This window comes from Corapipo altera, unplaced genomic scaffold (assembly GCF_003945725.1).
Source record: "Corapipo altera isolate COAL_440 unplaced genomic scaffold, ASM394572v1 57, whole genome shotgun sequence".
NCBI classification, from domain to species: Eukaryota; Metazoa; Chordata; class Aves; order Passeriformes; family Pipridae; genus Corapipo; species Corapipo altera.
The window spans coordinates 6,896,234-6,919,441 of NW_020884905.1; the positions used below are offsets into that span (position 1 = coordinate 6,896,234).

At 40.1% G+C, this 23,208-nt stretch overlaps 1 protein-coding gene across 5 annotated transcripts in view; it reads right to left on the reverse strand.

Annotated features, from left to right (window-relative positions):
• The window catches only part of LRRC7 (leucine rich repeat containing 7), a 117,814-nt gene that overhangs the window by 51,159 nt on the left and 43,447 nt on the right, over nucleotides 1-23,208 (reverse strand). For all 5 annotated transcript variants that reach the window (XR_003529000.1, XM_027651553.1, XM_027651554.1 and 2 more), the window contains exons 2-6: nucleotides 10,780-10,982; nucleotides 6,910-7,027; nucleotides 5,992-6,070; nucleotides 5,187-5,276; nucleotides 3,707-3,763 (exon numbers count right to left, since the gene is read on the reverse strand). Coding sequence is in view for 4 of the 5 variants with exons in the window: in XM_027651553.1 (XP_027507354.1) it covers nucleotides 3,707-3,763; nucleotides 5,187-5,276; nucleotides 5,992-6,070; nucleotides 6,910-7,027; nucleotides 10,780-10,982 (547 nt within the window). In the remaining variant the exon portion in view is untranslated. The remainder of the gene's footprint in view (nucleotides 1-3,706; nucleotides 3,764-5,186; nucleotides 5,277-5,991; nucleotides 6,071-6,909; nucleotides 7,028-10,779; nucleotides 10,983-23,208) is intronic.

Consider the following 23,208-nt stretch of genomic DNA (forward strand, 5'->3'; position numbering starts at 1 on the left):
AATTTAATGAAGGGCATCCTTCTTGTGTCCATCTCTCTTTCAAATAATTTTAATGGCAAACTTTAAATGAAAGTGACCTGTGCTTTGGAATTATTAGAAGAAAACTTATCTAATGCCCTTTATCAAGGAAGATATTTGAGCATTGACAGTAAAATATTATAGAAAATAACAACATTTGTTTTTCATAGACTTTTTGTGGCACTTAAACGCACAGAAATCCTGTTTTGACATAAATAGTGGCAGCAAAAGCTCAGAGATTCCTCACAATTGGAGGTGTTTGGAGAAAAAGGCAAAGTAGAAAATACCAATGTGATATTTTATTGCCTACAACAGGTAAGATCAGAGAATGATTGTCCAAGGAGAGTCTGCATTCTGACAGCAAAAATAATAAGCAGTAAGTCTCAGAAATAAAACTGTGTGGCTAAAACACAGCCTCTATTTTCACATGGTTTTGTTACAATCAGAACCTAAAAACGCGCAATCAAGAATTAAAAACATTGGTTTATATTTTAAGTCTGAAACCAGACCAAGATAAAATGCTAATTTTAATGAAAGGAAAAAACCCCTCCACCTTTATCGCCATCATCATTATTATTATTATAATCATATTCTTATCCATAAAGTCCTTTTCTTCCTGACTCAAATCAGGAGTAAAACCACAGGTATGAAATATTTTGGAAAGCAGGAAGGCTGCACCAAGACAAAGCAAACTGAGGGGACCCAGATAATTGCAAAATCAGAATATTTTAGAAAAATGCTTGTTTAAACCAACAAGAACAGAATGACACATGCAAATGCCTGCAAAGGAATGTCAAAGGGCTGAGCCACACAAAGAACCTCTCAATGTAATTATATAATTTCTGATAAAAACTTAACATTTCTGAATTATTTCATCCCATTTACCTGACAACCAGTTTACCTAATAACTTTTATCCAATAACCAGTTTACCCAATAACCCTTTTACCTAAAAACCAGTTTACCCACTAATCCTTTTCCCCAATATCTAGTTTACCCACTAACCATTTTACCCAAAAACCAGTTTACTTCACAACCTGATACATGGTCAGTGTGTGCAGAGACAAACACTGATATATCTCCCCTTGACTTCAGTTTTTTTCAGTTTAAGTAACACACTAATTTTAATAAAATATATTAAATATATGAATATATTCCATGTAATACTCCACATCCATTATTTTTCCTATCAGATTAGGACCTGCTTAACTCTTTCCCATCTCCATTCCATCTGGAGTTTTCCCAAATGACACCTCCCTCTTTTTTCTCCCATGTCCCAAGGGTTTCTTTGTCAGAGTGAAAACACTCTGATAAAGAGCATTTGGCCCTATCGAGGCTCTCTCAGATCAATGTCTCAGACATTTTACATTCACATCTTTTTTTCCCAATCTGATTCCTGACTGAAGAACTCCTCATGTATCAAAAAATCTCTGTTAGTCCCTCAGGACATGACCTTGTAACTGTGCTAATAAATTTCATCCACTTTTTAAATGCTTTCACCTTCAGAATTACTTAATCCTGCCAATTTTAGAGGCTGTACTTGAGATATTAAATTTTTACTCCTCATAAACCAAATTAATTCTGAGCAACAGCTGAAGACCAAGAGAAATCCTGGTTTTCCCCAACATCAGGTGCCAGGGACTTACACCTTTGGTAATGTCTCCATTGGACATCACTTCCTAACATGCAGAAAAAACAGAGCTGTAATTCCTACTGTCCAGAAAACCAGAGAGGAGCTGAGAAGCCACAGCTCCAGTTGGGCACCAGTGAGTCACCCAGCAAATACAGGTATTTTCTCACAATTACAGCTGCTCCAGGCTCTAAGACACTGCTGACTCACCGGCAACAAATGAGGTTCCTACAATTTTTCAATTTTCCAAATGTCTACTGAAAGAAATCACCCAGAACCCTGCAAAGGTGTTTTCCTCTGCCCAAACAGCTCTAAGAGACAAGATCCAAGTGCTATAACAGCCTCAAAGATCTTTGAAACACTCTAGACCTGAAACAATCAACAGCACAGGGAATTTCTGAGTTTTTCCTGAGATATGAAACACTCTTGATTGCTCTCAGGAGTTCAGCAACATCCAAAAACATTCAGTTTGGGAGTGGCGGGTCTGCTGAAATCTCTTGATGTGAAGAGCAATGAATGTTTATGACAGAGTCTGTTCTTAGAAAATACAAAATTCAAGCAAGTTAACAAGCTTCCTTAGGCCTGGAACCAGGCCAGGCTTAAACACAACTTTTGGATAGATTAAAAGCTTCTGTTGGAAATGTTCTTAAAACTTTCTTTTTCCAACTAAGACATAAATTTAGCTACTAGATTTTGTTGAATAATTGTGGATTTAGTTCAATTACTGTAATAATTGACAAAACCACAGACCCTCCTCATGCCAACAGAGACAACAAAGCTCATTAGCAGGGAACAGCTCTGAGCTTTGCTTATGGAATGCTCAGGAATGTTTGTCCACAAAAATTGGGAAAACTGGTAATTTCAGTCTGGGGTTGGGTTAATTCTGCAATAGGTTGAGTTTTACGAGCAGAAAGCCAGAGTGCACTTCTCCAAGGACAGGCTCTGCTACCAGCAGAGTGAGAGTCATCAACCACATACCTTGGCCAGAATCTCCCAAAAGCTCTGAAGAGTTCAAGAGAAAAAAAATAAAATCTAATCTTGTTGCATAAATTAAAGCTTTACTAAAATACTATAAATTAATTGCAATATTGGCCAGACATTTCCGAGTATTTCTAACTGCTCAGAAGATCCTGGAAACCAGCGTCAAGGATAATCTTTGATCAAAGCACATAGAGGGGAAATAAATTACTGATTTTATAGAAGAGTATTGGGAAGATCTACATGCTGAACATACAGATATTTTCAGTAGGTTACAAATGCACATGCAGAAGTATTTTATGCAGAGGAAGTGGTGTTGGCAGAAAATGGGAACATCCAGAAGTGCATTGGAGTTCCAAACTGAGGCATTAAACTCCTTTCTAACAAGCCCCAAATCCATGGATATTTTTCCATTGGTGAGGATCCCTCTTCCAGAAAACAATTACATAATTCTAGTCTGGATAGAAAAGCAAAGTCTTTTATGCAGTGCAGCATGGGAGGGGTAGAGATTTATTGTTCAGTTCTTTACCATTTCCTTTTCAAAACCATTGAAATGTTGGTCAAATTTCAGCAACAAATTATAGAAACTTCCTTTTTTATTTTTAAACAGCACCAAGAAACACCAGCAAATTGATACTTCCTCCATATTCTGCTGATGCAGGCTTTTTAATCGTTCTGAAAAGTACCAAAACCATTTAAATTCTGTTCAAACCAGCATTCTATCAGGTTACACAGAGGGTGTTTTCAACATATCAGATTAATTACCGGAAAACAGTCATATCATCACTGATCAGGCTTCTCTCATTTGTTACTTTTCAATTTTATTTATTTATCTTAAAATGTCACATTGCAGATTTTGGCCATTGATTTACACTCAGTTAATGTCCCAGGATCCATCTTCCGTCATGTCACAGAATCACAGATCTTTGCTTTTTGCTAAAACCCTTCACTAAAATTTCTTTAAATCATGCAAAAAAAAAATACACTCTTAACAGAAACTACACCATTGCATTGCTGCAAATACAAATATTTTGCACTTTTGGCAATTCCAGGTGAATAAACGTAAGTATTCCATCACTTACTTTGGTAGAGTTTTCAAGTGGTTTTCTCTTAACTCCAAAATTCGCAATTTGACAAGTCTAAAAATAGGATAAAAAATAATGAGTTCATTCAGTGAATTAGTTCAGGCATCCATAAGAATGATTTAAAATTACTGATTTCTATAAAGGAAGAGTCTGTTTCATGTACTACAGTCCAATGTCCAGTTCTGCTGGGGTACAAAACATGTTCAGAACCAAATAATTTCATGTAAGGACAGACACTCAGGCAGGACATGTCTGTCCTCAGTGGAACTCTTCTGAAAAGCTTTGACGGAATTCACCTAATAGCACAGTGGAGTTTGGAACGGTTGTTGTGTGCAGGTTCTAATTCATACCAACACTCAGCACATGTCCTACTTCTGCTAAAAATACTGTAAATTAAAAGGAGACCTGTGAGGGGTTGTAGAATTCGCAGAAAATTTCAAAGGAACTTGTGAACTGAAGAGCAGTTGCTTTTTATCCTTCAGTAAACCTGGAAATACTTGAGAGAAATGAAATTTTACTCTGTTTACTTTGCTCAAGTCATTAACAAAATAGTTTAGAGTTACTGTGAAAAGCTGGTATATTCCAGCCAGGCTCAGCTCTGGGTCAGGGCCAGGACTGTGCTGAAGCAGCACTTGATTTGCCCAGGTCTGAGCAGACCAACATCACTTCCAACACAACTATGTCACCTCAGGATTAGTTTTAGAGTGGTGGGTTGGTGTTCCCACTTGAACCATAAAACATAGAGGAGGGATAAGTATAAAACTGGTATTAGGTGAATTCTGTAACAATGTCAAATATTTTCTCTGTTCATCTTTTGTCTTCTGAGCTCTGTGGCCAGGTGGACAGTCCAGGGGCAGAAAGGCCAACCATCACCTTCATCACGTGGAATAAACTCCCCATTTCTGCCACAGTTGGGCAGGGTAGGGATCCACCAGCTCCTCCTGCCCCCTTTTACGGCAAATTGGGTCAACTTTGAATTCCACCACCTCTGCTTTGTCCTTATCTAACATTTTTTGGCTCTGTTTCTGCTGCATTTATTTTTACCCTCATTCTCCAGCCCTTCTGCTCCACTGTCTTTTGAATCTGCTCTTGTTCTGGTTTCACATGTTGCCTTTCAGTTCTTTCTTTCTTCCCCTCTGACTCACAGCCTTAATCTTTCAGCCCATTTTTCAATGGCAGAACCCATATTGCTGTTTTCTGCCCTTGCCACAACTGAGTCACACATTTGAAGGACAGTCCCCTCCAAGTTCTATTTCTTCTCACCTTTTCCCTCAACTGCCAAACTGCATCACTTCATTACCACATTATTGCTGACACAACATTCCCTCTACAACAATCATTCATCAAAATTGTGCTGAAAAGCCAAAATCTCTGGGTTTTGTTTAGTTTTTCGAGAGAAGGGAGATTTAAACCAGACCCTTAGAGCCTAAGCCAGGTTCAAATGCACGATCACTGTGCTTTGATGACTCATCCTTACCTTCCAAAGTTAGCTGGAAGAAACTCCAAAAAGGCATCATTTAGATAGAGCTGGGTCAGATTTAGAAGTTGTGTGAAGCCATCTGGCAGCCTAAAAAACAGTAAAACCCTTAATGCTCACCTCAGCGTTGCCATGGAAATAAAACAATGTATATTTAGAAGAAGAAAGGTGACTTTCTCTCTCACCTTCTTTGTCTATCCAAATTCTCCGGAAGAACTTACTCATTACAGACAATTTTGTTCATTCTCATCTTCTCCACATTGCAATAACCACATTAAATAGCCTTTTCCTCCTTCCTAGGTAAGGGTTTAAGCCAAAGGTGTCTGTCTTTCTTTCTTTCCTTTCTTTCTTTTTTCTTTCTTCCTTCCTTTCTTTCTTTTCTTTTTCTTTCATTCTTTCTCTCTCTCTTTCTCTCAATTTTTTTAAACTGAAGTAGTAAAATTTCATCCTTTCGCCTCCTTCATTCCATTTCATAATTCCTAGCTTTACAACCCAGATTTTTTGTTACTATTATTGCAACTTCTTGGAAGGGAAAAGTGTCACCAAAGCCCCAACCAAGAGGTTTTCAGTGGCCAAACACATGAAACCTCAACCTCTGTGCTTTGCCAACTCTTTCTCTGCTAAGCGGGAAGACCCCACATTCATTAACAGAGGACTCGGATCTTCCAATAGAGTCATCCCCTCTGGGTTTGAAACAATTAAAAAGAAAGTTAGATTAATCCTGCAAATGAACTTGACACAATTCTTTTAAATTTGAGCTTATTTTCTGCACCTACAGAATGCAAATCCAGCTGCTGATACTCACTTGGACACGGGGTTCACACTGGCTTCGATAATCGTTAAACATTTACAACACTTGATATTTTCTGGAAAATCTTGAATTCCTAAAAAAACATGGAAAGAATTATTATTTACACAAAAACCTGTTTATTTGTTTTGTTCATAAATGAGTTCATTTGGTATTTTCAGATCAGACTTCTGCTCCAACAGGAGGGATACACACATTGAGTATTATAGTCTAAAAGTACTTAAGCCCTAAATAAACACACCAGAACAGAATCTATGCCTTATACTATGGCTATTATGCTAATGCTTGATTTATATAATCTTCTGGAGTTAAATAGTGACATCATCTGTACTGGTATTTGTGCCTTTCATTTCTTCCCAAACAACTTCTCTTTGTCTCTTCCGAGAATACACAGAATCCCGAGAGTCTCGAGGACTCCACTGATAAGAAATTTCCCAACATTTCCAGGAGTGCCAAAGCATCATTTTTAAAATGAAGACACTTGAGTTCAGGCTTGCAAAGGTTTTTAGGCACATAAATGTGTAAATGCATAACTGGGGATGCACATCAGCAAATTAATCTATATAAATCCCGGGAATTTTTTACCCACAGCCCCATGTGCTTAAATCCTTCACACAAGAGCCCAGTGAGTTCTAAGCCACTTCAGGAAGTGGAACAGTTCATAAGTGCACTGAAAAGTGGCCTCACACTCCTCTTGCCAATATTTTTTGGGCACAAATCATGTGCCCAAATCATGTGCTAAACCAAAGTCTGATTTTTAAAAGAAAAATAAACAAGGTAGATCTTTATGGAACCTTCTCCAAAGTGCCAGGCCATAATCCAGACCCAGAGCACGAGGTTCTTAACCATTAGGAATAAAAACTTCATTATTGCTCATATTCACCACAGTTCCTTAAGACACTTTGGGTGTCTCACCATTTTTACTAATATCAAGCTCTCTGAGGTTCACGAGGCTGGCGATGGTGGTGGGGAGGCTGGACAGGTCATTGTCAGGGATGCTCAGCTTCCGTAAAGCCTGACAGTTGAACAGTTGCTGCAATAAAAAAAAAAAAAGATGATTTACAGAGTTTCGGGGAAAACAAACAGTTTGAGATCATTATTTATACACAGAATGGTCCTGGGCAGGGCCAGGAGTTGAACTCGATGATCTTTGTGGGTCCCTTCCAACTCTGAATCTGTGAAATACCACAAAACTCCACTTGCTCCAGAAGAATTCAATCCTCAAAACATAATTTTTAGAGAACGCATTCTTACAGTTGATAGGAATAACCCAACTTAGCAGTGGCAATGGTCAAGAAGAGCCTTCTGTCCAAAACTGCACAGTCATTGCAACCAATGTTTTGTAAGTATTTATATTATTACATCATATATAATAATTATACATTATTGATCTGTTTTATGTTTCATATCAATTGAAAAAATGTTGTGTCTTGTGGTAAAAAATATTTTATTTCATTACATATTTTTCATTACATATTTTAATTATATTTTGACAATACGCAGATTAAATTAATTATCTTCAAGGTATAAAAATGCTCTGGCATTAACACAATGATATGTTCTTTCTATTCCCCCTCAAAATTCAGGACTTGATTCCTACTTATCATTCAAATTCTTATTTTATAAAAGCAAGTCCCCAGTTTTCACCAGAAAATTCAATGGGTTCTGGAAAACAACTGCTCTTTGTAAGCAGCTCACAAGGGTCCTTCCAGTATCAGTGCAGTTCTCACCAGATTTAGTCTTTCTCATAGACTTATCTATGAGAATAAAGTCCATAAATTCACTCACAGCCTATCTGGGAATGCAAAATAATTTGATTTCCTAGATGGAAAACTCAGCCAAGAATCCAGGGAGGACAAAACTAACATCAAAAGGGCTTGAAAATGGCCACTTGTTGCTTCACTTCAAGTAAATTTTAGAACAATTTAAAATATTTCTGAGGTAACTTTCTATGACAATCCTTTAGAAAAATTCTGCTTTTCCTTCAAAATGACCAATTCTCAGAAAATGGGAGGGAATCATGTGAATAATGAATACTCAGGATGAGAAGCACAATCCAAGAGGGACAGGAGAACCCATTCCATGCAGGCACTTTCCATCTCATCCACAGGAAATCTCTCTCTGGAGAACAAGGAATTCCTTTCCAAGAGCACCTGCTTTTCCTTTTGCAAGGAAGCACTTCGTTTGGGATGAGTCTGGAAAATACCATAAGTAAGAGGCTCTGGAGGTGGCCCTTGTTCTACACAAGAGCAGCTCCAGACCCTGGGGATGTTCAGCAGGAGGAACCTGTAAGATTTTGATAAAAATACAAACCAGGCCAAGGTTTGGGCAGAAAAGTTCATGAGTTAAACTCCACAAATGAAATGCTGTACGGAAAATTAAATGCCCAGTGCACATTTCGAGCCATTCCCTGGAGAATTCTTATTTTAGAAGCCGAGGAAGGTTTGGAACTCAGAGTTCTGACACTGTCTGAACACATCCAAGGCTTTGGAACTGCTGAAGGAAGAGGCTTAATAAAAAATATTCCCTCTGGAGTGATTTGAATGATGTACTGTTGTATCAGAAAGAATATAAGGGTGGGGAACGTAGGCCCAAAATTGCCCACTTTTTTCCCCCACTGGATGTTCCAAAGGTGGGGGAAAAGGTGTTCCAAAGGTGTTTTTCTGAGTTTCTGGAGCTTCCTGGCCTTGCCATCCTGATTTGGTTGGAATCATCACTCTGGATATCCATACACGACTTAAATTCCTTTCAGAGTAAAACCCAAGAGGTGTTCATTGAGATTTAATTATAACAATGGATTTTTATTCTGAATATCTCAAGTCAGAAAGGCTTTGGCTGTTCCAAAGGTTCCTGGGGAGAATTTTCATCCCACTCCTGTTTTTCTGGATGTTGATTTCCAGTCGCTCCACCTTCATTAAGATCAATACTCTTTTTATTAGTCATCCATTCATTTGACTCACCCAAATAAGGGACATTTGTGCAGCAGCAGCTCATGATGATGAATTCAAAGGCAAAGAAAATAAAGACTTGGCAAGATTTAGGGGAAAATAGGGTAAGAATTATATAACACTCCTGCAAATCCTTCAAAGAAAAAAGAAATATAAAAACTACAAACTAAAACCTAATTTCTCCCATAGAATATTAATTAAACAGTGGAAAAAAGGTTCAGAGCCATGGGGCAAAAATATCTGAAGCAGTAAATTTGATAAAGGAATTATTTGGGCTGTTTAATTCACAGTAATGATTAATAAAGGCTTAAGACAAAAATGATCACTAGCAAGAAAACAAATTAACTCTTATTAATGTTCTCTTACACACAGCCAAGAGTGTGATAAATGCTGTGTTTACAATAAATTAAAACTAAAAACTATCACCTTCCTAATTTTTGCCTCCTTCCCTTTGGTCCCCAGTTTTCCCATATGGAATCATGGCATTATTCTATGCCCTGCTCTATTTGTCTTCCATCAGCCACTGCAGCTCAGTCTCAAAACCACTTTGATACTTCCAACCCAAAATATGTATACCAAATTATAAAGATCCAGCCAAAAAATACCCCAAATCCCTACCTAAATTAGACATTTCCAATATTCTTCTGTAGCACAATGAAACCATGACATAAAAGAGAGCTGGATCTCAGGGATCCATCAGCAGTAAATGGTCTCCACCAAGCCCCATTTCACGTTTATGGGAACAGAAAAAACTCCTCGTTCTCTGTTTTCTTCTCTAGGAGGGATCAGGCAGCTCTTCACAGCCATTTTTCCCATGAACTAAAGCTCCTGGAGCTGCCCTGCCTTCCCATCTGTGCAGAACTGGGGATGGAGTCAATGACCTCAAGCAATGACCCATCACATTCCAGTAAAGCAACTCCATGGAATAGGAAAAGTACATTTTCTACATTTGGAAATAGAATTTCTAGGAAGTCTCTGTGCAGCCTAACTGAGAAATGTGCTGTGAGATGATGGAGAGTGGATTACAGGGGACAGTGTTTAATTAAAGACTTGTGAGTATCTTTCATTATTGTGGAGAGAAATTCAATTAAGGGCTGGATTACATCCCTTCATGCTTCATTATGTAGCCAGCACCTGCCATTAATTGGTTTTTCCACCACCTTGCTCTCTTTTGTTTCCAGAATACTTAAGTTACAGTAACTTTTCATTCCTCCTAGTAAATATTAATCAGCAGAAGAACAGATTGAAAGATTCCGTAAGGGGAATTTTACTCAGGAAGGATAATTTAGGTGATCTCATTGCAGTTGTGAAACTCCTACTCAGCACTGGCACTTCCCAACAAAATCACAGAATATTCTGAGTTGGAAGGGTCCCACTGATATCCCAGAAGGATAAAGAGCTCATTCTGACAGAGACCTTGCTTTGAAAAGCAGCAATAAAGAGGATTCAAATGTAGTGGCTCCTGATCAAGCAACCAAATGCCACAGGAATTACTTGTGCAAAACCATTTCTTTTGGACAGTTGTTCATTTCCCATTTTAAGGCTCCACTGTCTGTGTTCCTCTGCTGGGAAGGAGTCATCGGTGCTCCTGCTCCGCCCCATCCAGCATGGAGTGTAAGGATGAGGGTTTGGCTGCTTGGGCTGTTCGAGAAGGCAGGAGAAACTGTACAAAGTTGCCCTTGAACCCCCAGAGCCACCAGCCCCTCTTCCCCTTCCAAGGAAGTTGTAACTGCAATGAGGTCTCCCCTCAGTCTCCTCTTCTCCAGACTAAAGGAGCTATCCCTGTCCAACACACATTTTAGGACTCAACGTTGTCTTCCAGCAGAACATGGATTACCTTGGGTAGCTCTTCAATCTGGTTGGCATCAAGGTAAAGCTCCTCCAAGGTCCTCTCAAAATTAAAAACCTCCTTTGGCACCTGCTGCAGGCCACAGTGAGAGTAATCCAACACAGACACGATCTCTTCCTCCCCTCGGAAACATCGGCATGGCACCAGGCGGCCAATGATCTTCCTTTTGGTTGTCATCTCCAAGCAGCATACTGAAGAAAAAGGGGAGAAAACACAGGTTACTGAAACCAACAGCATTTTGGGGACTCTTATTTAGATTTATCATCAAGATTGCAGTCCATGAATACAGTTTTCCTGAGGGATCTCTGTAGTCTGCATTCTGCAGCTCTTGTTTTACCTTTCTCCAGAACATGGAGAAGTTTGATTTGTCAGTGGAACCACAAAACACAACCTCAACCCAGCAGCTTTTCCCTACACCAGGACAGAAGGAAACACTCCAAGCCCAGCCACAACCATTGCTTGGTTTAACAGTGAAAATAACTGTGTGGAGGCACAAGTACAAGCACGTTCATCAAAGCACAGAGGGATGTGTCAGTCCCTGAATCATGAGTCACAGTGGTGAATCAGGTAGAGGTTCTGATTCCCCCTGAGAAATTAGTGTTAATATCTGGTTCCTCTGACACCAGTAGAGTTCCTCAGCTTCCCACAGCCACTGCTGAGGCATTTCCACTGAGTCCTCAACCAGAGGAATAAAGAACACCAATTTCCCTGCTTACAGAACCAGAACAAACACATCCCCAGAGCAGGTGTTTGGGTCACCTGCCATTCCTGCTCCTCTTGTACCACCTTGGGCTGCTGAAAACTCACAGAAATGACTTTTTCTACAGTAAAATAGATGTCTAGGAAGTTTCCCCATTCCCAAACTTCTCCCATCCTTGATGCCAAGTGCTGCAGATGGTCCCTCAGTTTGTGTGAGCACCTCTAACTCCCTCGAGTGAGTTTACAAAACTGGGTCTTATTATTTGTCACTGGAACAAAACACTTTAACTTACCACTGCAGAATGGAGAGAGTAGTCAATAAGTAGATTTTATAATGTCAGGCAGTCCCTAAATCTGGAATAAATATTGACATCTTGAGAAGTTATTTTAACATTATAGATAAATCAGGTTGTCCTGGAACATGTTATCACAAAGGCAAGAAGGGCTAAACATTCAACTCCCATTTTCTAAACCACTTACAAGGCTTTGAGTTACATTTAGGGAAAAAATGCACTAAATTAGTCCGAGTAAAGCAAAATAAGGCTCGCCATTCCCTCAACACCAATCTGTCCCTACTGATACCTGCACTGCACCTTTAGCTCCAGAAATCTTCCCAAATCATTCAGCTGAGTGCACAAGACCAAAACAGATGAAAACTGACAGAGCACTGGTCCTACAACACGTAATTTCCAACGAGAGCCACCTCTGGAGCTGCCCAACCTCTTGGGATTCACATCCAGGAAGCAACATAATTCAAACCCTGACAAAGTAAAAATAAATGCCCTTGGAATAGCAAATTATTTGTAGCTTTTCAAGCCATTGGAGGATAATGAACAACTGAACAGTGACATGGACTTCAAAAACTCCTTGACAAACCCAGTTTCCCACAGGAATTACAAAGCACTTTGCTGGGCTTTATTCTCCTCTGCTGTGGGCACAGGCATCAAACACACCATTTTAATAAAACCCTACAATGAAACTAGGATAAAAGACCAGCCAGAAAGTTTACAAATAGCCAAGTGATAGAACCACACTAAAAATAGCAATTACAGCAGCCAAACCAATTTTTAAAGGTTTTTTCTTTTGCTTATGCAAACAAAAGCATTTCCATTATTGCAGTTCATAAAAATAACTGTAATTTCTTCTTCAACAGAAAGTTGTTTTAAAAGCTAGAGGGAAAAAAGCGGATAAACAGAAGTGAGTTAATTACTCTGCCTTCCTCAAATGCTTTGGTAAGGCCTGACTGTCATGACAAAATAGGTTTGTGGATTAATTGGATTATCTATTGGAAATGTCCTCTTCAGGAGACACAAACTAACCCAATCCCAGATGTGAGTTGGAGAGATGAACAAGCTGGATTTAGGAAGAGATTAATACTTGAATAGCAAAGGAACTTGAACCTGAATTGTGGTGCATTGCTAAGATCCTGTGAGAAATGAGTGTGAGGTGACTCCCCTGCAGAAACTGCTCCCGAGGGACTATTTGCTGCAGGAACGGCTACAGGAAAGGCTGAACTTTAATATATTTTGATAAGAAGTGGTTTTGCACATGTCTGTAATCTGCTCCATTATTTACCCTTGGTAAATAAAAAGAAAACACACAGAAATGCTGAAAAATCTATTAAAAAATCCCCTGGGAATTCTGTTGTTCTTTGCACCACAATGGAATTGAAGGGCCTGTGCTTGAATTGCATGCCCTGTGGACTTGTGGTAATTAAACTTTTTATTAATTTCAGCATTATTAATTCTTACCCTGGACTAATTCCAGCTTTAGTAATTACACTTTTCTTACCTACATTTTGTTCTATCCTAATTTTCAGGGCCTTTCTTTCCCGAGGAAAGAGGATCAGCCCAAGAGAGTCAGCAAAGAGCCACCCCCCAACTGCAGAAGCTGAGTCACATCAATGCTTCATCAGATTTCTTAATTCCTGCAAGGCTTCCCACCTCCTCATGCAAACACCAGTGTTCAGTGCTTTTCCCCCTTTAAACCAGTGAAAGAACTGTAATTCTCCCTGGTAGGGATTAGAGGTCATTGCTCAACACGTCACACACGACGTACTGAGATTATTCACTCCAAGAGAGCTCAAAAATCATATTATTTCTTGAATGAGATAAAGAAACTATGAAAGAAGCACAAATATAACCTGCTACTTATCAGCTTCAAGCAAGCATCTCATTATCAGCATCTGCAGTTTGTTCTCTTCTAAAGAAAATCCTTAATCTAAGCAAAACAGGAGTTTTATGTAAATTAATTACAACAAAATATCCCTTCTGAATTAATGGACCTTTTGTGAGACAAAAACACTAATCCCTGTTTATAAGGAAGCACAAGAGAAGACATTCCTTCCCTACTGGAAAGACAGAGGCAGAGAAAACTGTTGCATGTTCACAAAACTGATTTAAAGATGGGATGAAACAGCTTGACAAACTCCAAACCTCCAAGGATCTTGGAAGAATAGAAAAGCAGCAGGTTTTTTTCAGAATACAAGATAGAAGAATTTCTTTTCCATCTCAGAAGTTTTTTCCTCTGCAATGGGTCTACATATGTAGATGTACCCAGAGGGCAGGTCAGATGGGATATTGGGAAGGAATTCTTGGCTGTGAGGGTGGGGAGGCCCTGGCACAGTTGCTCAGAGAAGTTGTGGCTGCCCCATCCCTGGAAGTGTCCAAGGCCAGGTTGGATGGGGCTTGGAGCAACCTGGGGTACTGAAAGGTGTCCCTGCTCATGGCAGGAGGTGGGACTGGATGGGCTTTAAGGTCCCTTCCAACCCAAACCAGCTTGGAATTCTGTGACATTTTTCTAAAGAGTCAGTAGGTATCTGAAAAAAAGAGGTAGTTAAAATGCTACTGCAAAAAAACCCAGAATTTGCCTATATATAATTGGTAGGATAAATCAATTTTTAATTTTCTGTTTTTCAGGAGAGATTAATTATGGATTTAATTTTTCTACCAAAGTTTTCCATGTAACGCTTCATTTAAGTGTTCTCATCTCAGGGAGGTCTTGGCTCCCGGTTGCACTGAATAACCTGAATGAAAATTCAAAGAGGGCAAAACCCAACAGCTATTGGGGGACCAGCCTGTGCTATGTGACAGGGTATCAAACATACAATCCCTCATGCTCTTGAAATTCCCTTCAGAAGACTCCAAGAAATCACTGTTTCAGTGATCTGGTAGTGCTAGAAGGTTACTCAGAAATCCTGAGAAATTAAAGAATTGAGAATTACTGAGAAAATAAAGAACTTGGAAGAGAGAACGGGAGCATTGCAAGGCTGAACTGAGCAATAATGGCAACATTTGCCAGAGGGTTCAGAAAATATTAATTATATTCAAAGCAGCAAAGAAGTCGCTTCAGTGACTCCTTTGTGCTGCTTCACAGATAAGTGATGATTTTTCTGTTCTTTCTTTCTTTCTCTTATTATCAGCACAATCAACAAAATCAATATACAAGTATGTTGGCTCTTCTCAGCAAGTTACACGTTCCAGCTTGGAAATCACAAACATATCAATCACTGAACTGATACCACTTTCCATCATCTCATTATGGTTCTCCCAGAGGTGTTTTACCACTCAAGAAAAGGTGAAAGTACAGAGCAGCTTCTTTAGAGCCAGAGCATCCCCAAAAACCCGTCCCACCCAGAGTCTCCAAACTGGAGACCCTCAGCTGATCCCAGCCAAGGCCACTCATCCCTGACAACTCCCAATGGATCCGGCACTCCCAGAGCTCAGAGTCAGACTGGACAGGGACACAGCACCAGTTACTGACACGAGAGGAGGCTGAACCCCAAACTCCTGAGCTCTTTCTTTTCCTGGTACCACAGAACCAGGGAATGGTCTGGGTTAGAAGAGACCTTAAAGCTTATCCACTTCCATCCCCTGCCATGGGCAGGGACACCTTTCACTATCCCAAGTTGCTCTAAGCCCTATCCAACCTGGCCTTGGACACTTCCAGGGATGGGGCAGCCACAGCTTCTCTGAGCAACCTGTGCCAGGGCCTCCCCACCCTCACAGCCAAGAATTCCTTCCCAATATCCCATCTAACCCTGCCTTATGGTGATGGGAAGCCATTCCCCCTTGTCCTGTCCCTCCAGGCCCTTGTCCCAAGTCCCTCCCTATCTCTCTTGGAGCCCCTTTAGGCACTACAAGGGGCTTTAAGCTCTCCCTGGAGCCTTCTCTTTTCCAGGTGAACACCTCCAGCTCTCCCAGCCTGGTTCCAGAGCAGAGAGGCTCCAGCCCTCGGAGCATCTCCATGGCCCCTCTGGACTTGCTCCAGCAGCTCCATGTCCTTCCCGTGCTGCAGACCCCAGAGCTGGAGGCAGCACTGCAGGTGGGGTGTCACCTGAGCTCGTAGAGAGGCAGAAAACAGGACTGCAATCTCTGCTGCATCAGTGCACCTTCCCACCCAGTTATCTTCCTGGGAAAAAAAGAAAATCTTCAAGGAAGAGGGCTGCTGCTTTTCAAACAAAGAATAAGCAGATTACATGTCATCAGAACTCCTTTTTGAATGGGAAAATGGTGAGAAGACGCAAACTAGCAGCGAGGACTGATGTAAGAGTTATATAAGCACAGCTTTCCTGTCACAAGGACAGTGTTATGGCTACAGACAAAAGTCTTGGCTAGAATAAAGAATACAAAGTAGAGGTGCTAAAGTTACACAACTGACTGAGCAAAGAAACAAGTTAGTACAAACTCAGAGTTTCATACAAAACAGCCCTAAGATGGTGCCTACAAAGGTGCAGATCGTAGAAGGGTGAGCAGCATGTTTAAAAACTAAAAGCTGGATGAAGAGGTAGAAGAGATGGAGAAAGATTCCATCTGCTCAGATCTGCAGAGAGAACACTCCTCCGTTTTTTTAAATATCTAAATTATTAATAGGGTTGTGTTGCTAATTGAAATGTGGGGCTGGAAATTAAGATGACTCTGAGAGCTTTGAAGTTCCCTCATTATTTCAGTGACCCAGACTGGAAATGGACACTATGTAAATCATCTAAGCAGCACACATAATTAATTAAAAGGGAAGAAAGGAAACAGAAGTGGATGTCTGGCCAGTGCCAGGAGAGTATCAGTGAGGAAAAGACTTTGGGTTGAAGGAAATGTAAGGGTTGTTTCATGTTTCTTTCTTTAATTCCAACTTTGCTCCATTTCTCAGCTTTGCTCCATTTCATATGTTTAGTCCCTGTTATCAACTCTCTTTTGCAAAGAAAATATAACACAAATTCTGGCCTTTTGGAACAAACTGGGAAACTCCCAGTGCCTTCCTTGGGACAGATGAGATTCTGTGATTCTCCATTGGAAATCACTATATATTTTATTTAATTTATACTTTTCCATACCCTGCTCAGAAGAAAGGGTATTCACCCAAAACTCCCCCCTGGAGCCAGATGAGGGAATCAGGCAGGTCACTGTCATGTTCCAAAATCAGGAATTCAGATATTCCACATGTATAAGTCATTTGTAATAGTTTTCATTACTCTTCCTGAAAAGATTAAGAAACTATGGTTCTGAAGTCACAATAAGAGAATCATTAGGAAGCTTCCAAAGGGGAATTTGGCTTATCAAAAAGAGGGGTGTGAAATATTCTCTGAATTGTTTTCTTGCACAGATAACCAGCATATCTCACCCAGAAATGCCATTTAATGCAGGATAATTGAATTCCCTTCATTATATTCCCATTACAATAGTCTGCATTCAGGTTCATCTTCAGATTTTGCTAATCCTAAAATAAAATAACCAAGCATGGATAATCAGATTCAGTTTTACCATTTGTCTCCCAAGAATATTAATGCTGGAAAGTTTCACTCTCTTTGCTATAAGTACCTTGAGATTCACAAAAAGTAAAATTCAAGACAGAAATATTTCTACAAAGTATCAGTTCTTACCAGAATTACCAAACTTTACACCCCTCTTTGTGATATAACACCAAATTTTTATCTTTTCTGATAAGATATTCATTAATTCCAAGCTTTACTATTGGCCTTGCCTTGAAATTTCTAGACAGAAATTTTTTGACTAAATGACTTTTAGACAATCTTAATCATAGATGATGATCATACAAAGAACAAAGACATTTTAACGACAGCAAAAATAGTTGCTAGGGTTGGTTTTATTATTAAAAACCTGTATCCTGTTCTCCCTAAAGACAGTTTTTGCATAACCTCAAGGAAAACCCCGATTTTGTTCAGATTTTTAATAGAAACAGCAGAGTTTCAGTAATTTGTTGCATATTAGTGGCACATGTTGAAAATTAATAATGCTCTTAATTGCTAGAAATTACAACCAGTTTGACAGCTCACCCTGCAGACATTTAAGCAGAAGAGAATCCCAATAAATGTGAGAAATTTCTTTGGAAAGGGTGCTGTCTGGAAAGCAGGGAATTTACATTTCAACTTGGATCTTTGATGTGTTTCAGCTTTGATTTGAAGTAATCCTTTAGTTTAAAAGATTAGTTGGTATGAAATGTAGACCGAAATACACTTCATTTCTTGTTTTATGGTGCAATGGCTGGAACTGCTCTGCAAAGGAACAGCAGAGAAAACATTTACCTGCTAAACGCATCAACTAAACAAATTGGTATTTAAATAGGAGCAATATAGCTTTTGTTAAGTCTGGGTTTCTTCCTCAGAGAGGGCCAGGATCCTACAGAACACCCAATTACTTTTCAGCAATTTACATCCCAATCCATCTGCATTATTCCTGACATATTAATCAGCTTAGCAGGAGCTTATTGCAGGAAAACTGGGGTTATTGTGCTGAGCTGGCAGAACGAGAGTTCCAGGGATGATGATGTGCAGCTACAAACTGCTGCTGAAAAAGAAAGTTTTAATTAAAAGTGACAACTGTGACTCCCAATGAAAGTTGATCCTATGGCAGAACCCAGGCACAGATGTGGAATCATGGAATCATTAAGGTTGGAAAAGATCTTTAAAATCGTCAACTGTCAACCAGCACCACTATTAAACCATGTCCTCAAGAGCCACATCCACACGTTTTCTGAACAATTACAGGTATGAGGACTCCACTCCTATGACAGGGCTGAACAGCCCTCTCCAGGAAGGAATTTTCCCAATATCCAACCTGAACCTCCTCTGGTGCAGCTTGAGGCCATTTTCCTCTCATCCTGTCCCTTGTTCCCTGGGAGCAGAGCCTGACCCCCTCCGGCTCCACCCTCCTGTCAGGGAGTGGTAGAGAGCCAGAAGGTCCCCCCTGAGCCTCCTTTTCTCCAGGCTGAGCCCCCCCAGCTCCTTCAGCCTCTCCTGGTGCTCCAGACTGTTCCCCAGCTCTGTTCCCTTCCCTGCACATGCTCCAGCTCCTCAGTATCTCATCATGACGGACAAAGGACCTTTATCCTTCTCCCTGTTACTGCTGCCTCGCTCAGGTGTGGATGGGACAGTCACTATATATATGACTGAAGTCCAAAATAGGAGGAGATCAAGTTCATTTTCAAGGTGTCAACACTTACTTGTTTAGTTATCTATATATTTCCAAAACATCTGAAATCCACACAAGAAGCTGCCTAGAAAATGTGTGTTGCTTGCTCCCCCATGGAAATGTTCACATCCAATCACAAAACTTTTTCAAAAACCTTTTCCTCTCTGAAAAAATGGGAATTTTTTTAAATCATTAAAACATGCAGTTCTGATGCCATGCCAGGTTTTCTGCCAACCTTCTCCACCACTCCAACTTTACCTGGAGTTTCTATCCCATAAGTCACCACTCCTGTGGATATTCCTGCTATTTCCCAGCAGTCATCTACCTTCTTTAGTCTTTTCTGGTTTTCCAGATATTCACCAGCAATAACTTCTCATCTGCCCCATCCTCTCCTTCCTTCCACCTCCTAACACTTCTTGATTCCACCCCTTCACACCCCATGCACAGGTTTTCTGTCCAAACCCCTCTGCCCTTCAGCTCCCCAACACATCCATGTGTGGTTTTTAAGCTATGCACCACTACACTTGTTTCCGAAAGTCAGGCTGCCTCTCTTTACTATATAACCATTCCCACCTTCCATGAGTCCCTACATAAACATTCAAGTTTTCCCACCGAACTGCACAAATATATAATTTAGTTCTTCCTATTGTTCATCACTACTAAAAATGTTGCCCCCTTTATTCCACATTCTACACTTTGACAAGAAAAATATAAAACCTTTTAGTGTCCATCAGTTCCTCTTTCTTCTGTTATTCTGTCCCCCTTCCTGGCTATGGATACAAGATTTTTCCAGGGCTCCCCATTTGTTTCACTGTCCCCATTAATGCTGTGCTGGAAGATGCTTCCATATGTATCCATTAATCGGATTATGGGAATGTAAAAGCCTATTCTATGTCTGGAGAGCAAAATGTCAGAACAAGTGAAATCTCAAAGGCTTAATTCCCAAAAGTAGCCATGAAAATTGGTTGCTGAATATCAGAACACAATTCTATATTAAAGCAGACATTGATCTCTATAAATACCTCATTGCCCCTGAATACATGAGTATTTCAATGTATATCATCGAATTATGGAATTATTCCATGATTCCATGATTCTGATTGCCTACACAGCCATCAGAGATCACAAGAATATTATAATGTAGTACTGGCAAGTGATTTCTTAAAATTTGATATCTTTTCCCTAAGGAAATCTGTGGGCGGCACATTCTCACTTTCTCTCAGAAGCCCAGTTTTTAACACTTAAATGCATTCCCTGTTTGTGGTTTAAACATGTTTTGCCAGTGCTGGTTCCCCCAGTCATCTCAAGATGAATTCAGAGCAGTCTCTCTGTCTGAAATTAAATCATCTCCTTTCTTGGGGAACGGGGGTGGAGGGGGGGCCTTTCCCTGCAAACACCAAGCTCCCAACCCTCAGCAGTACCAGTGCCACCAGCCCAGCCCACAGCGCCATCACTGTCAGCCCCTGTATGAGAAACCAGCAGACTTAAGGGCACCTTCAGGACAGCTCCTCTCTCTTCCAAGAAATGACTGTGCCAGGAAGCCTTGGCTTTCTAAATCCACAAAACAAAAAAAGCCCTACCAGAGCTCTGTCCTCAAAGAACAACAAACAAGCCCTGCACAGGGCCAGGAGCTGGACTGTGGTGATCCTTGTGGGTCCCTTCCAACTCATTATATTCTCTGATTCCAGGACTGGCTGACACAAACTCCGCTCCCATCTAATAAATTAAAAATAAATAAATAAATATTCGCCAGTTTGTGGATGTAAACTCCTTATCAAGGCCCAGGTTATCAGCTTAGGTCAGTCACTCTCAAAATGCTGCAGACAATGTCACTCTGTGTTTTAGTGACTGGAACACCTAAAAACTCAGGTTTACTGTGCAGTAGGTATAAGAACAAGTATGTTTAGGGGCATCATGGAAAATAAAGATTTCTGCTTCTCCATCCTCCTCCAAAGCCTCTGACATCAATCCTGGTACTGACACGAGCTGGAAGGGGCTCACGTTTGATCAACAGTGTTGGAAACCAAACCAAGAGAGGAGGTTTGATGGTTGGGGTGAAAGTACGAGCTGTTAGCAAATATTCTCTGTAGATTAATTTTCTAACTCACAGAATCGCAGAATTACTGAGGTTGGAAAAGCCCTCCCAGCCCATTGAGTCCAATCCCCACCTTGTCACCCAGCCCAGAGCACCGAGTGCCACGTCCAGTTGTTCCTCGGGCACCTCCAGGGATGGGGACTCCACCACCTCCCTGGGCAGCCCCTTCCAATGTTTGACCACCCTTTCCAGGAAGGAATTCATCAGCAGAGGGCTCTAGAACTCCGTTCTCTTAAGTATCCTGTTCTCTCCCATGATTAATCTGTCCCAGTTTTTTTTAGTCAATTAACATGCTGTTCTTATGGTACAAATGTTCTCTAAAAACCCTCTCACAGCTGAGCTGTCAAACACTGAAATTCGGTACATTGGAATGGCAGGTTTTTAACAAAGTCCCAGAGTTTGTAAAGTATAATCAGAACTTTAATGCCCAATTATGCAATCTTAGCAATGACTTTCTGAAGAGAATTTTATCACTTTCATTGTAAACGGGGCTCATCAACCAGAACTGCACCAAATTGTTCCTCTCTGGAAATACAAGGGCTTGATACTTAATGGAAGGGTTCAGCAGATATTTGGGAATTGCAGGTGTGAACACAACAGTTCTGGAAGATTCAAACACTTTGCCACATTCTTTTCATTCAGCAACAAGTATTTGCTTTGGGTTTTTTTTTTAGTATTTCCCTTGTTTATCCTAAACATTCACTCTTATAAAACATAAGGACTTGCCTTGTCTCAGCTCTTTTTGTTTAGCAGACACTCCAAGGGCTAAAACATCTCCAGAGCAAGCACATGGAATGCTAAATGTCCAGTGTCACAGCCTGGAGCAAGATTAAAAAACCATGGACAAAGAACTAGACAAAATTTGAGCATCAACCCATCTGCAGAATTAAGTCCTACCTGGATATGGGCAGGAGGAGCCCTCTGGCTCTGATTTTTTTGGCAGCAACTTATAAATAGACACAAAATTTCCATTGTACAATCTGTTCTGGTGACCAGAAATGTGAAAAGGAGCTCATATCTGGCCCACACAGAGTTATGAGCCAAGGGAAGGGACATATGGAATTTCCAGTCCTGGACTGAATTAGCACAATGATGGTATTTTAATGGACAGACTTTCTGTACCAGGTATCAAATATTTGAACATATCAAATTATTTAGACAACGCCAAACCAAACCAGATCCACCACTGCAGGAGGTACTACCCTAACACCAAATAAAACTGAGAAAGCACACCCAGATCTGCCTGCATTACAGTTAGGCCACAATATTCATACCAATGCTTGGAAAGATGTTCTAATGTACTCCAAATCCCAATTTAAAATGCTCAGGTTAATTGGCAATATTATAATTCCATCTGTTTCAGAGTACAACGCTCAAGCAGGTGCATTTTATAAAGATTTAACTCATTTTTCTGAACTGCATCAATCCAGTATTTCATACACCTTTTTCTACAACCAAACTGAATAATCCGTTTGTCAGTGTAAGCAAAAGAATCGAGGGTTTTCCTCAAGTTTTTACCATTTTATCCAGATAAGTTTATGATTTCATCAGTTTATTTCCATTCTAATTATTCCAGCACCATTTCTACTGATAACGCTGAAAACCACTTGTTGATAAATGTCCCCACATGGTCCCCAATATTCCAGTGCTCTTTGGCATTTGACAACTTCCTCTGACTCATCAAAACACTTTCATGCTCATTTATATTGAAATATTTATAACAGATTTGTAATTTAACAGTTGAAAGGTCCTTTGTCACTTTTCAGCCTATGTGGATTCTCTTTGTGAGACCCAGAGAAGGCAATTAAAGGGTTCCTGTAGGGATGTGGATGTTCCCCTCAAAAAACAACTTAAAAAAACCCCATAAAAATACACTGAATGATGTACATTAAAGTTTTTAGTTTGGATGACTATCAAACAACACTGCATTTATTAATTTACCACAGCTCTTATAACTTGGAGATGCATCTACCAATATCTAATTACACACATCCTTTCTTTGACTTTCATGATGGCAAAATAAAAATTCAACCCCTCCATGGACTAAAAAAGATAAACTCCAGATAAAACCAGGACTTAATTGAAAGGAAAGAAAGGAATTTACATAAAAAATATAATAATTTCATGCCATCTACTGCCTGGGAAATAGGAATCAATGAGAGAAGTTGTGGATGCACCAGTTTTGGAAGTATTCAAGGC